This window comes from Ptychodera flava, chromosome 9 (genome assembly GCF_041260155.1).
Source record: "Ptychodera flava strain L36383 chromosome 9, AS_Pfla_20210202, whole genome shotgun sequence".
Taxonomy (NCBI): domain Eukaryota; kingdom Metazoa; phylum Hemichordata; class Enteropneusta; family Ptychoderidae; genus Ptychodera; species Ptychodera flava.
The window spans coordinates 6,969,617-6,984,656 of record NC_091936.1 but is presented as its reverse complement, the minus strand read 5'-3'; the positions used below and the strand labels follow the sequence as shown (position 1 = coordinate 6,984,656).

Here is a 15,040-nt window from a genome sequence, read left to right as displayed (position 1 = left end):
ATTATTCCAATTACGACCATTTTAAAGATGAAAAATGTCGTTTTTATGTCCGTTTGTATGCAATCCTGAGTGAAAAACGATTCCACCCGTGCAGAGCAGAGCTACATTCTTTGCTGTATTCCAAGAAGTTCTAAACATTAAAGTAGAACGCACCTCGGGGACAGACATTCGGACTCTCAAACTTTTACAATTCTCTTCTGATATACCACATGTGGGGGGTTCATTTTAAAGCTCTTAGTGAAAGAAAACTTTTCACCGGTTTAGTTTTTCGTAATTCGAAAATGTTTATTTTCTCCATAGAGTTAACACAGGGATGGCGGCCATTTTGAATTTCTAATATCGGTAAATCTTGGGTAATTTGTTTCTCTAGAACCAAATTTGCACGGTGACCCCCTATTTTTATTCTTGATTTTGAAAGAGAATGATTGAAAGATTCTTTGAGGAAAGTTAGAGCAAAAGTTTAAGTCTTTTACTTTCGAGGTGCATACTACCTTAAATCATTGTACTTGTCTCTCCCACTGCTAGTCTGACAAAGAAAACCACGCCGACATATTGGCTTGCAGTTTGAGAGTTTCAGACACCTGTAGCAGCCATCAAATCACTCTCGTTAGTGAAAAATCGACGAAAAACTACTGAGAGTCCAGCGCACTTGTTGATCGCAACGCTAAAAACTCCCTTTAAATGACGTCATTGTTTAAAATGTAAACACAGGCGGGTCGTTGCCCCGGCCACGGTCCCTCCACAAGGGAGGGACAGTGCCCGGCGTTTTGTGCTCAACGCAACTGTACTGGATCATTTGGAACTATATATCTAGATAATCACAGCAATACTGAGACTAAACAGACTCAGTTAACTATTAAAAATCAAAAGGAGTGTTTTTTTTTTGTCTGTATATAATTCTCGCTTCTTTTGCGTCAAGGTTTTAGAGAACACTTTGTAAATTTGTGTCACTCTTGTATAACCATCAGTCGTAAAACACAAAATCAATATTTTTTGTTTTGAGTGTGTATACGGTGTTTGATACTGCCACAGCAATGCATTATGAGATAATCGGGGGAAAGGTCCATATTACTGTAAACTGAGCACTTTGAGCACCGCTGACAGGTTGCAATGAAAACATGTTTTGAGACAAGCCGTTCTAAACTACATACAAAAAAAAACATAATCAGGGACTGATTGGTCCCAGATTGGAAAAAAGCGATCTAGAACCAGTCTGAGAATTCATGAAAACAATCTGGAACCAATTCCAGATTGCACTTTTAGTAAAGTGAGAGTCCCAGTGTATGGTCCCATACTCCTCTTTTGATGCCTGAATATATCTGTAATCTTGGTATAAATGTATCATACACTTACTGCCATGAATTTGTATATTTGTACAAAGTATACTTCCTGTATGAGTAGTGTATTTGTATTTGGTGTAATGTGAAGTGCTATGCATAGTCTCATCACACATGGCTTTATCAAAATGTATGCTGAACACATTGTGTGTGAATATATTGTGACATCTTATTGAGATCGTTCGTTTACCATGATGTTCATTTTACGTCTCTGTCTCCAAAACTCAGAACTCTCTTTCTGTCAAGTATTCCTGACTACATTTATGTATATTTAATGAAACCTGTGTACACCAAAGCCTGCCTACACCGTAAGCTTGTTTATGTTTTGAAATTTTCCACTGCCAGACCCTTATATACAGTGATATGTAACGTGAGAACATGTCTAAAAAGTGAACACCTCCCTAGGTTGCGTCAGTGTCTGGTGTACACAGTTTTAACCATATTAGATATATATTTTACTGCATCAGTTAAATTTGAAGCTGTTGTGGTCCAAAAGTTACTTTTATAATGAACTCTGGCCATTTATCAAATTACTATTGACAAGTCACCAGGCAAGACCACATCCAATCAACAAAGTGAAGATTTTCCTTCTCAAATGACAGAGACCAAGTACTTAACATCAAGCATTAACAGATAAAGAAATATGCGTGTATACGTATAATTATTTAAATTACGTTTTGTACTTGTCTGTATATAAACACATAGAAAAGTGTTAGCTAACTGTTTTCATATGAAATTTATTTAAGAATTATAGACAATTATTTTAATTCTATCTTGATGTTATGTCTGTTGCAACAAAATATTTTTGCCTTGGTATTACTGGTGTAAAAGTCTCATTGGCATATTTTATTTGAGTCAAATCGAGAACAATAAAAATACTGCAGGCAGCTTTGATTTCAGATGAGAATTTACAGAATATCTGTATTCAAGTCTGCACTTATAGGCAATGTGAACAAAGACATTGTTCACGCTCTAAATTATGTTCTGTGTACTCATGTTAGAATGTCACTTTGTCACAAACGACAAAGCAGTACAAAAGAATTGTCAAATCACTGTACCGGGACAATGAACTGACAAACGCTATTTTTAAAAGGGAATACTTTGCAAAGAGAAAAGTATACAATAATGACAGAACTATTATATTTTATTGAAAATGTTCATATTTATAACATTATTAATAAAAATATTATTTTAAACTTCCATATGACTAATAATGCCTGATTGCCCTGTGTATTAGGAAACGATGTGTACAGCGCTCACTTGTGGTCTTCAAAAATCTGCATCTATCAGAGCAATGAAAGAATTTTGACAGGTACTTTGAAGATTAAGTCATTATCGGTTAGCGAAGGTCAAATCTTATCTTTTAATCTTGGTTAAGATTGGAGTATCCGGAGTGGGATCAGATGTCTGTAATTTCACTACCACCTTAATACACGTCACTGAACTCAATGTAACAGTGAAATTGTCCATCCTTGCTTCCTCTGGTCACTATTGAAAACTGCCCCACTCCCCCCTAGAAAATTACTTCATATAAATACATTTTTTAACAAACTGCGTCTTTTTCGAATAAAAGTTTCCACCAAGAAACTGTTTCCTTTTGAATTTTTTTTTGCGTCGGTAGCGACACGAATTCGGACAATATGTATGCTTGAACCTTGTAATTTGCGTACGCTGTCATTTTGGATAATGAGCACGATGACAGAAGGAGAGACAGGTAATCTCTGAAACTTGTAATTGCAGAGAACATGTTGATTGCAACAGGTTATTGTCGCACTCCGCTTTTAATCAAAGTATGAATACAAGAATGTAGAACAGCTACTTCAGGTGCCAATATTTTGGTATTTACTCTGTTCTATAACGAATGTATCAGGAACGCCGTCAATGACATCGCTTGTTACTTTACCAATCTGATGACATGTTGACAGCACACTTGAACTCAACTAGGCTGAAAAATGGGGTGCAAGGTAACGCCCCTTTAAACAAGACAGGTAGGCTAGTGCTGATGTCTCGATGGCTTATTTATTGCAAACTTGATTTTATAACATATTAATGCGTGCTGAAACATTTTCAACAAGCAACCGGATAGATTAATCACAGGCGCTGGCAATAGATTTTCTGCTAGATCTATCGACCCCGTACTCGATCTGCCCACCACTACAATTTAAATACTCCCTAGGTAATTAAATCTAATCTTTGGCTACTGATTGGTTAATTAACTAATATGGGTTGACCGAAACAAAGGCCATTGTAATGCTCACTGGATGCTGTATGATTGAACCAATCATACGCGACGTAGGCCTAACCGAATAAGTGAATAGCTACCGTTATGCGCGGCCGGGTTTCACCACGTTTGGTCTCTTCGAGACGATGCGAGTTACGTGTTCATCGGCGTGATTTTCGAAAAGATGGTTAAATTTGTGATCCATCAAGATATATGCATGGAGGTAAAATCTTTCTGGGAGTGTAGTTCTGAATGCTTTGTGTGAGCGCACGGCCAGTTGAAAACCCGGTTCGTGTGTAAATTTAGTTATTCTGTTTCACACATTGGGAGTATTTAGGTTGCGGTGGCGAAAAGATCGAGTACGGGATCGATAGATCGAGCAGAATATTGATCGATCTAACAGACTACCCAGCGGAAAGGCGCCTGTGAGATTCACTAAATCACGACTGGCGAAGGAACAGAAATATAATTATGATACAGTTATAGGCGCTATCGACATAGCAATCTTGTTATCTGTGTAATCTAGTCTGTTAGTGTCACCTGTTTGACCTCATTAAGCCAGTTCTGGAGGTATAACATTAACTCGGCGTCTTTCTGCAGAGTATTGTCGTGATTGTGACTATGATTCGGAAGCCTTAAACTTGTTCGTCAGGACTCCCTTGATCTGTGCGTGTTTTTGTCTCTTTGGGTGCCCGCATAGACGGAAACAACGAAGGTCTTCCCGCTTCGTTCAAGTCATTCCAGGATCGCCACGCTAGGAGCAAAATATGGCAAAATCAAACTACGCGAAGTCAAAGCAAGGCAGCAAAGCGACGAAGGTCAAACCTCAGTACAAAGTACAAAACGGAACAGCCGGCAGCGGTGACGGAGCAGATCATGGATTTATAACATGGACTAGACTTACTTTAGTCATCACTATAACAGTTCTATGCACAAGCATCGCCGTGTATTTTGTACTTCAAAATCATTCGACGAATCAAGACCTTAGGACTGTTAATTCACCCGATGTCGATCAGTCGCCAAGTGACGGTACAAAGTCGATGGACGACAAAACGCCCCCGCGAGAAACGCAACGCGAAGATGACCCGTCCTCAACCGGCAAACAGTCTACACTAGAATCCGATGCCTTTGCGAGGTCAGAAGACAAAACGGGTGGTGATAGTGGTGATGATAATGATGATGGTGAGGATAAGGGTTCCGATCCAAAACATTCGACAGAGTCTACCAACCCGGGGAAAAAAGAAGAAAACCAAGCTTTTAACCTCAAAAACAAAAAGAGGCCGAAAGAAAATGACAAGAATACGAAACAATCGACAGCGATAAAAGGAGAGAAGACAAAGGTAGACTTTAAACTTGAGCAGCGCACTCCGCCTGAAGGATATATCAACGTGGTGGAGAGGGAGGAAAGAGAGAAATTTGAGCCGAAAATTTTAAATTCTCTAGATATCCGTCAAATTGAACACGATGGAAGGATAATGCATACACGGGAACTGAAAGGAAACAAACCTAATAATAGCACAGTCAGGTAAGGCACACACAGCAAAGGAAGGGCCAGTGATTTATCAGGGACTTTACACGACGCAGTGTCTAAATTTCGTCTGAAATGACATTTCGAGATGCCCCCCCGCATCGGTGATCGGTAGGACAAATTAATGAAGGGGATCAGGGAGGGCAATTAACAGAAATGACAACGAAAATTAGACGCTTAACTTATATCAGAGATTTTAACATCGTCCTTGACTCAAGCATTACTTTCAACGACTGCATCGATCTCAACTTGAAGTAAACTTACCTTGGTTTAATGAAGCTTAATTTAGTCTTACTTTGATGTTTCTATCTTTATTCATTTTTGTTACTGCTGTTGGATAGATATTAGGACATGGTAACGGGGCCAACCGAATCATAGGTTGGAATTCATCTTCAAGTTCTATACGAACTGATGATGGCATATGATGTAATTGAATATATCACCGTGTCACACTTTCTGTTTCACTGCATGCCAGGACTACACTATCGCAGAGACTTTATCCCAAGTTGAACTGTAGCCCTAATATCTTGTATCATGAAATGTTTTCACTCTACATACATCTCGCTTTTAGTTCAGTTAACAGGCACGGCAATTAATGTACAGACAGTCCCATTTAAGTCATAGAAGTCTAGAATTATTTGTTACATTTCAAGACTTTGATTTACACAACAATGATGTTGGTTTATTTTTTGGTCATATTTGCAAATGTTGCTTTTTTGAAAAAAAAAGTCTTTGATGTCAGTAATACAGTAACGGTACTTTCTTGCTTAATCAATAGCTAGCCTAGATAGGGATATCCTACATGGAAAGAGTTTTCCTGGTTGTTCCAACTTTTGCACACATTTTTCCCATCACATTTTCGAAGTGATAATGATAATTGGTCATGAAAGCAGAACAAAGTATATATTATAACTTACTACCTCCAAAGAATAAAAGCAAAAGTATTTATTAAATTTATGTTTTTAAAGAAAAAAAATACACTATACCAACCATGGAAACCACTGTCTCCATTTTAATAATAATAAATGACTACAGACTGCTTTGCAGATTAGGGGCCGTATTCGGGCCTGGTTTTCGCCTTGCTCTGTCTGTGGTAGCTCGTACAAGTGGAGGTGCGCCAAGTGTCTCTGCATCAAGGCGGGCCTGTGCGGGTATTGAACTCTAATTCATTCGGCCTGACTTCTAGTAACTATGGTTCCAAAGGCTTGGACTCTACCACTGCGCCACAATGGTTCAGCCCACCTCCACCCTTGATAATTCACAATTTAACCAATTTTGACAAATTAATGCTTACACTTGATTCCACTATTCCAACCATACGGTATGATGATGGAAAAGTCTTTGATTTATCACAATTCAAGTTGAATACATTGAGCCTTTGAGAAGTTGTTGCACAAAATGTAATGTATTAGGCCTATTGCTTTCATGAATATACCAGGCGCCTTTGCAACTATCAGAGTCGGTGCTGCAAGACAGTAGCCGCCGTTTCGATCTTCAATGGTAAACATTACAGCAATAGGTTGTATTCCTAAATTCGATCAGTGGTATATAGTATCAGTTTTCGAAAACTAGGAATCTAAGCAAAGACCATCTTGCTTGTATCCCATGCACGTTTGGGTACGGTAACCGTGCTCCGTGCAAAAACTGAATCACAGGACTGCGGCCCAAAACAAACGTACCCACATAATTATTCACTGTAAAAAGGTATGTACACAGAAGAACAAAAGGGTGCAGGAGGTGCGAAACACAACAAAGGAAGTGTTAAAATGAGCAAAACAACAACAAAAAGTGAAACTCCCAACCAGAAAATACAGTAATCTCGCTTGTACCTCCATCTTTGTAGTGTGCAAGAAAGATAAATATAAATCCTTGTATACATGTATAGACCAGATTCTTAGTTCTTAAATTTTCATATCGTTGGTAAATTCAGTTTCTTGTCTTTCCATCCGACCAGAGCCGAAGAACTATCTCTCATCATACAGTCAAACAAGCTGTCTTGATCCCCTTCCCACAGCCTTGCTGAAGAAATGCTTGAATAATTTAATTCTGTACACAAACCGTTACTCGCTCCCTACAGTCTGGAAAAGTACCTTTATTACGTTATTCAAGTAAGCAATAGCCTAAAAAGCTATCGTATGAGATTTGTTATTTTTCATAAAATAATGGCAAACACTGTCACTCCTCACTTCCAAGTTGCTACTGGAAACTTTGTAATCTAAACATAGAAAGTTTCACAATACAGAGACTGCTCTACTTAAAGTTACTTAAAAGTTCAAGAAAAGTCGTTGTCATTGCGAACATCAAAATTTGCATATAAGGTCTGCGTATGTGTGAATAATTCGTGAAACTTGTGGCGTCACCGTTGTCCACTGCACATGGTATACCGTTCTCCTAAGGCTATGATCTGCAGGTATTGATGTCAAATGACTAGAAAATTCACTTCCTGGATAGAATCATGCAAAATAACTCGTTCATTGTCTAGATATAAATAAAAATATCCTTTACAAAAAGAAACCTCTTCATTCATGCATGGGCTACCAGACCTTGTCGCTGGGCTACCAACTTCAGAAAATGGTAGCCCAATCGGACTACCAGGGAGAAAAGTTAATTTCGAGCCCTGCTAAACCATTGTTTTCGAATAACCATATGAAGTCAAAAGAAGTTTAGAGTAGGCTAAAGACTGGATGACGAAGATATGTGTTAAAGTAACATGCAAAATGTGGGGAAAAACCAGTAACCGGGTGTTTAATCTGGAGTGGAAAATACTATAGTCATTTGACCTATAGTTTCTAGGGACAGAAATAGCTGCTGTGAACTCTTTCCAATGTTTTTTCAAAGATATAAGCTTAGTTCGTGAAAATGTTCATATAAAACATCAGAACTTTTGTGCCTTTGTACACGGAAGTGAATAGCATGTTACCATATCAACCAATGGTTAGTCTCCGAGTCAACCCTTTTAAGACAAAGTTATTTTCTTTAACGATAATTTGCATGTTTTCTTTTTGTTTGAGACGCGTAGGGTTTACATGTTTGAGAATTTCTTGACTGCACAAGAATGCTACGGCCTCATGAATGTTCACAACAAACACGTTAGAGAAACCGACAAAGACGGGCCGCTTGTTTGCTTCAGTAGTATCGATACTCTGCGAAAACACATCGAAGATTCGGGGGAGAACATAAAGGTCTCTGAGAAAGACTTTACAGAAGGTAAAGTTAACTTATTCTTTGGTTGGTTGGTGGAATAAAAAGGCGAGTGTACACTTCATAAAAAAACTCGATAAGGCCAAGAAAAATAGAAAGTTTGTTTCTCATCCTCGCACTCGTCAATTCAGACCCGCCGTGTCAACCTTTTTTCTGCTCATGAGGAAATAAAGTGAAAAAAACCGCAAAGATACCCGACGATAGTGCATAACACAGTTCTGTATAAACAAAATAACTGACACTAATATTCCATTCAGAACTGTACACATATGTCACTGTATAAGCTGTCAAAACTGTGCATTGCTGCACTAAAAGTCAAACCACAGAACGGTCGCTATAAGCAACACTGCTGTGCATTTACCTCTGCTTGCATTCCTATGTTGTTTTCATGTTTTTTGCGCGTTCTCGTTGGCTTTAAGAATAAAAAAAATGAGAACAAATGTCTAGGATGAGAAACAAACTTTTTATTTTTCTTGGCCTAAGATGCTGCAGTTCTTCACTGTCTGCAAAGTTGACACTACCCAGTTTTTGAACAAGTGGTTCGCTCCAAGTGCCAGCTTTCGTTATGGCCATACTTTAGGCCCATCGAGTGTTACCATGACCTCACATGACCTTATGAAATTTCTTGATGGCGCATGCCACACTTGGCCACGTGACCTTTTGTTCTTGCCGTTCATTGGTAAACATCACTCGGCCTACTGCTAAATGGCCTCGTGAACTTTACAAGTGTGACCGAAAGTGAAAGGTTTCTATTGTAGAAACACTCCAACTGGTGATACTTCTTACACAAACCGTGCTTTACGACTTTGTTGTCATGAGAGGGAGTTTTTCGTCAAGAAATCCGTAAGTTAGTTGATTCAACACTGGAGGTATGCCGAGTGTCTTATTGACCGTATGACTCTGAGTATGACGGATATTCCACATGCACTCTGACGTTGTAGAATGATGAGATTCTCAGAGAATTACAGGATTTTCTCGCAGTGTAACCCACTTTACTCATCCATTTTGAATACGTGACCATTCCTTTCGTTTCGCATCAAGTTTTACAAGTCACAGGCGCGATAAGAACTGGGTGCTACGTTCCGACGTTCTGACGCGTAAACATATCTGACCTGCGAGGGGAGGAGGGGGCTGATGGGGAGACGGAATTTTTAGGACAAGCGCTTCACGGCATGAACTCTACACTATTAAAACTACCCAGTTCCCATCGCGCCTTTTGGAATGGCATGTTTTGTTGTAAAATCAAAGTAGTAATTTTTGCATGGATTGGACACCTTTGATGTAGAATCTTACACATGCATATGAGTAATTTTAGTCTTTTCGAGTTCGACCACTGCTTGTCCCAAGAGCTGCCTTCAAATGAAAGTTCAGTGTGGAATATTTTACCCAAAAAGTTACAATCTGACATACCATTTCATTTCCCGAAATACATTGGAACTTGAACAAAACCCTAATAAGGGGGAGGGGGATGCAAAATTTGAAACAAAATTTGAAGAATTACAGTCACCAGGTTACTATAGTACATTTGATGCTGTAGCCTGTACTGATTTTTTGTTGAATCAAATCTATTTCAGGTACAACATGTGTCAATGCGACCTTTTCCAAACGACTTGGAGAGTTTATACGATGGTCATACAGCACTTCATTCTACACCGGTGAAAGTAAATTTTCCACGAGATTTGAAAACCAGGTAGAACAAGCCACGGGTCTCCCACCGAGTAATGGAGGCAAATTCCAGATAACGTCATATCCTGCCGGTGTTGGTATGTTTGGCAAATGTGTTACCCAGAATAATACAGTGAGATTGATTGATGTTTGGATAAGAGGCAAGCATGATAAAAAAAACCCCAAAAGTTCCTGCATTCGAGAATATGAGAGTGACCTGTTCAAACCATGCATTTGCAAAGCTATTTGTCATGCCAAGCTATGCTTTCTATAAGCCATTGATAGAACGTTTGTATAATGCTAAGAGATGTATGAAAATATTGCCGTTATATATAGCTCAGCTGCATGCATGTGCATATTAGCAAAATGCAAAAATGTGCATTTTTTAGCCTTTGGGAAGTAAAATAGCTATTTGTTCATATTATGGCGATATCATGACTTTAAAACTATAATTATAATGACATCCAGTTTTAAGAGACATTTTTGCAGCCAGAGATACATACCCGATAGCACAGCCTAAATGTATACACAATGCCTATCTCTCCCATTGTAGATTTCACACCCGTTTCTACATTTTTACCAATGCAGTTTCCCTTATGATGCAAAATCATTTCTGTCATCTGTGAAATGCTCAGCAGATATTTTATTCAATATTCCTAGACTATCAACAACCTTTTGTAAAACAAAGATCACTATTATAGTTCTATTCCATCGACTACCTTGTCCAGTCTTTCCTATTGCATTTATGTCCACTATACTAATTATCGGTTGCTTTCAGGTTATAAAACACACACAGACTGTGTTCTAGGTTCAACTGACAAACGAGATCGTTATGCTACGGTACTTGTGTACTTGCAAGACGTCCATGGCGGATACACGATATTTCCTGGTTAGTCTTCTCACTGAAATTTACAAATGTTGTCAAATTCTTGATATGAGTCTCTTAACCCCTGGTATCACCGTATCATCACCAAAATATTTTAACATAATTTCGGTACATATCGTTCAGGATATCTTCACTTTCTCAAATTCTTACCTTTTATAATGAGAGGAACTACACAAAAAACTGATCAAGAAATATATCACATATATCATAAAAGGAAATTTAATACCAGAGCCTTAATATACAAAGTGGTATTTATTGACCGGCATTCACTTTGTTGAGAGTATTAGATGGATATGATGTTAAACAAGTAATATGTTTCAACGCGTTAAGTCTGACTGGTAAATTATCACTCATGTCAAAATATTCTCTATACAAAATGTTCTTACAGGTAATTGTAAGTTCTTGGTTGTTAGGGGATATTGCATCTTAATTTTTGCTGGCACTTGTACTTTCACAAAGGAACTTGCCAGTAATTGTCTCTCTATCGGTTCAACTTTGACCTTGTTAGAGCTAGGTATTCGTGTGAAGCCAAAGCAAGGCAGAGCCATTGTCTGGAATAACATGGACCCTGATGGAAACTGTGAACCTCTGTCAATCCACACAGCTGATGTCGTTACAGGTGGACACAAATATATCATCCAAAGATGGTAAGAAATTTATCCCCAATGGATTATGTTGTGGGTTGTTTTGGTGATAAAATGTAACAGAACAATCATAAATTTTCATATACTCTATGAAACCCTTTCATATCACAGAACTAAGTATCAGGTATTTTGCCAAAGTTTCCCATTATCTCTTGATTTCAATTTCATGCAAGAGTTTGTGCGCATATTAACAGGAATGCTACAAGTGTCTGTCAGACCTGTTGGTTGCGATGTCATCTTCCAATGTGAAACTTGATAATTTATATGGTACTCTTTCTTTCCAAGAACAGTTTTCACTTGGAGGAACGTAACAACATCATTTTTGTCCATGTTTTGACAGTATTACTATCAAACTATGTGCAGAGTAGGATATTCAATGTGCATCATGATGCATACATTACATGCTGTTTCACTGATCAAATGAGCAGGGGTTGTAATTGTGTAAGAATGGTCATGAATGTATCGAATTGTTTCACTTTGTCTAGGTATTACTACAAGAGTTTCTATGCACTTGGAAAGAGAACACCGGAGCCCGATGTACCGATACGCAAGCAAGGACAGCCCAAAGTGTCCTGTGATGATTACACTGTAGGTAGCTGTAGATGGTATGATGAATGGAATTATGATCATCTTGTTGAGTACCGACAAGTCAAGAGAAACCTCCATTAGACTGATTGTACGTCAAGAAAGTTAACTATATTGCGGCCATTGGCTGATAACTATTTCAACACAACATATACTCCAAGTCAACAGCCAATAGACAGGGCCAATTACTTCTCACTTGAGGATAGGACGATTCATTCTACAAGGAAGTTTGAATTTTTTTAAAAAAGGAAGACACAGTGAATTTGTTTCATCAATTGGTACAGCCTTTATGCATTCTCTTTTTGAATACATGGCTTTCCTTTTTAAAAAAGGAATGCAGAAAAACTAGCAAAATTGCCAGCTCCTTGCTCCAAAATATTTTTATTGCTTTAACATATCAGCCAAACCAAAACTGTGACACCATTGATAATTTGTTACTGTTTTTGGTCTTGTTTTCTGTATAACTGATGCGCAGAGAGTATTATTCAATGAAATGAAATGAAGAATTTAATTTCGTTGAAAACAACTGTGATCAGTAGACTTTATGACTTTGTTTCACTTAACAAATATCTTTTAGGCATTTTCTAAAGGCAAAACAATTTTCCTAGCTTTTGTCTTGTGTACACTTTACATAGTCTCTGTACTTAGTGACTATTGGAAGTTCTCACACATTTCACTCTGTACCCCATGTAATGAACAATAGAATAGTATATCCAGAGTCAGAAACAGAATTGAAGGGCCAGTAATGTCAACTCTTGATGATTTTTTCATTATTTTTATTTTGTATGTCAAGTGCAAGTTCTTACTCTACTCCTAAAAGAATGTTAAACATCCCCTCTTTAGCTTGTCAACATAGCCTCTACGTGTGTTAAAATTCACTGTTATTGTTTACATTAGAATTCTATTCCAGACAAAAATTCACTTGTCAACAATAACAATGCAGTTTATACATGTACAGGCAGAGTTGACAAGCTGAATACTGTGTACCTCAACATACTTTGGGGAGTGGAATAAGATATTATGGTTGACATTAAGAACAAAAAATTGGTGAAAAATCTTCAAAAAATAGTATACTGGCCCTGTAATACCGTGTATTTGGCTTACTTTAGTTTGGTATAAGTTGTGAAGGGACTTTAGTAATGTATTCAGGCAGATACTGTAGGACATGATTATAGTGCTACGATAGACTCTAGAAACTCATATGGAATGCAGAGAAGTATCTTGTGTGTGCATGCTGGCTCATGTTGTTTCTAACAGTGCGTGTGAAAAGTTTTAATTTTGAAACAAGAACAGTGTGTATATAGCCACACAAGAGCTTTGACTTCATGTTCATAATTGTCTGGGACTAGTATATTTCTCTTTGATTATATGAATTGCTGTAATGATAACACACTGCTACAAATGGATTTCTGTCACTGCAATGTGCAATCTGATTCTATTGGATCCATTATTGAGTGGCCAATAGCCTGACTGGCATTGGATTATTGTAATTGTGTACAAATATGCTTCTCCTGCATGGAAACCTCATTTTACAAGACAGATAAAGTTATGGACAGAACTGATTGGTTGGTGAACTTCACTTCAACCTCCATTGAGAAGTGAAATCAATCCCGACTAAACATATTGCTTGGTTTGCAATAATGAGACAGATAATCCATGGTATAAAATGTATACCGTAATTATGGCCATCTCTAAACCTCATTAGCCGGAGTGCTTTGGCCTCTGGTCCTTTTTGCGGAGTGTGTCGAAGGTAAAAAGAACTCCGAGGCCAAAACACTCCGATTAGAGTCTAGGCTACAACCTCATAGACAAGTGATGGCAACAAAGTTTGCAAAAAATACTCATAAACTTCAGTGAATTTGTAATACCATCAATTTTATTGTCAATATAATTCTTCTTGTATGTATATACTTGTGAAAACAATCCATGTTTTCTATAATCAGTCTTTCCAATATATTTTGCAACTGTTTTAGAAGACTATCAAGACTTATGTTCACAGGTTACCTGACACACGCAAAAAATCAAAACCCCTCCCCTTACTGTAAAAAGCGCCCTCTAGAGGCCAGACAGCTGATGACTCCTCGTAAGTAAACTTTTACAGAAATAGGCAACTCCGTCTGACTCACACTAGCCACAAAAGAGTCATGAAAATTAAAAATCTATGGCAAAATTTGAAAGTAAAGCCTGCGAGGAGAATTACATTCTCTTCATAGTTGATGCCAGCTCACCAATGGTTAAAGCCCAAACACAATATTGAGAAATATACTCTCAACTTTAAAAAAGATACAACACAATTCCTTGTAGATAAAAGAGTACATTGTCAGGGTCCATGGTACATGTTGGTCTTCATAGAAAGAAAGGATGCACCTTAATATCATGCTGACATGGCTTTAGAACAAACGCTGAATGACTGCTTTGCAGTGACTTCATTGAAAATCAATGACCTTGTCTTTGTCTTATGGTGAAGTCATTCCACCACTCCCCATCATTCCACCACTTTTGTGTACAACATGATCTCCATTATCTGTTTCTTGTCTGTCAGCGAAATTGCCAAAAAATAATTAAAAAATGTAAAAGACGTAATTTTTAGCTCCCATAGCCATATGTATATATGGCAATGGAAGCTATTCTTATAGGCTAGGAAAATGTCTGTATGTATGTATGTCTGTATGTCTGTATGTCTGTATGTCTGTATGTCTGTCCGTCAACATCAAAAACTCCAAAACCGCTGCACATTTCATCTTGATATTTGGTGTGTACATGGATGATGGGCTGTAGATGAGATTTTGTTCAAATGAAGTTGTCATTGCCAAAAATATGCAAATTAGTGCCAAAAAAGGCGTTTTTGGTAAAAAATCTCCTTCTTCATAACCGCTGGTCAGACAGCTTTGATATTTGGTATACAGGTCCCTAGGGATAACCCAACTTGGATTTATTCAAATTGTGATGAAATATGCAAATCTGTATTTTTAA

The 15,040-nt window shown here is 37.8% G+C and overlaps 1 protein-coding gene across 1 annotated transcript; it reads left to right on the top strand.

Moving 5' to 3' along the window:
* The first annotated feature begins 3,810 nt into the window (after nucleotides 1–3,810).
* LOC139139888 (uncharacterized) lies at nucleotides 3,811–13,267 on the top strand. Its single transcript, XM_070708858.1, has 6 exons — nucleotides 3,811–5,083; nucleotides 8,106–8,293; nucleotides 9,862–10,050; nucleotides 10,731–10,841; nucleotides 11,347–11,485; nucleotides 11,968–13,267. The coding sequence occupies exons 1-6, from the start codon at nucleotides 4,326–4,328 to the stop codon at nucleotides 12,149–12,151; spliced, it is 1,569 nt and encodes a 522-aa protein (XP_070564959.1). The 5' UTR covers nucleotides 3,811–4,325; the 3' UTR covers nucleotides 12,152–13,267.
* The last annotated feature ends 1,773 nt before the right edge of the window (nucleotides 13,268–15,040 follow it).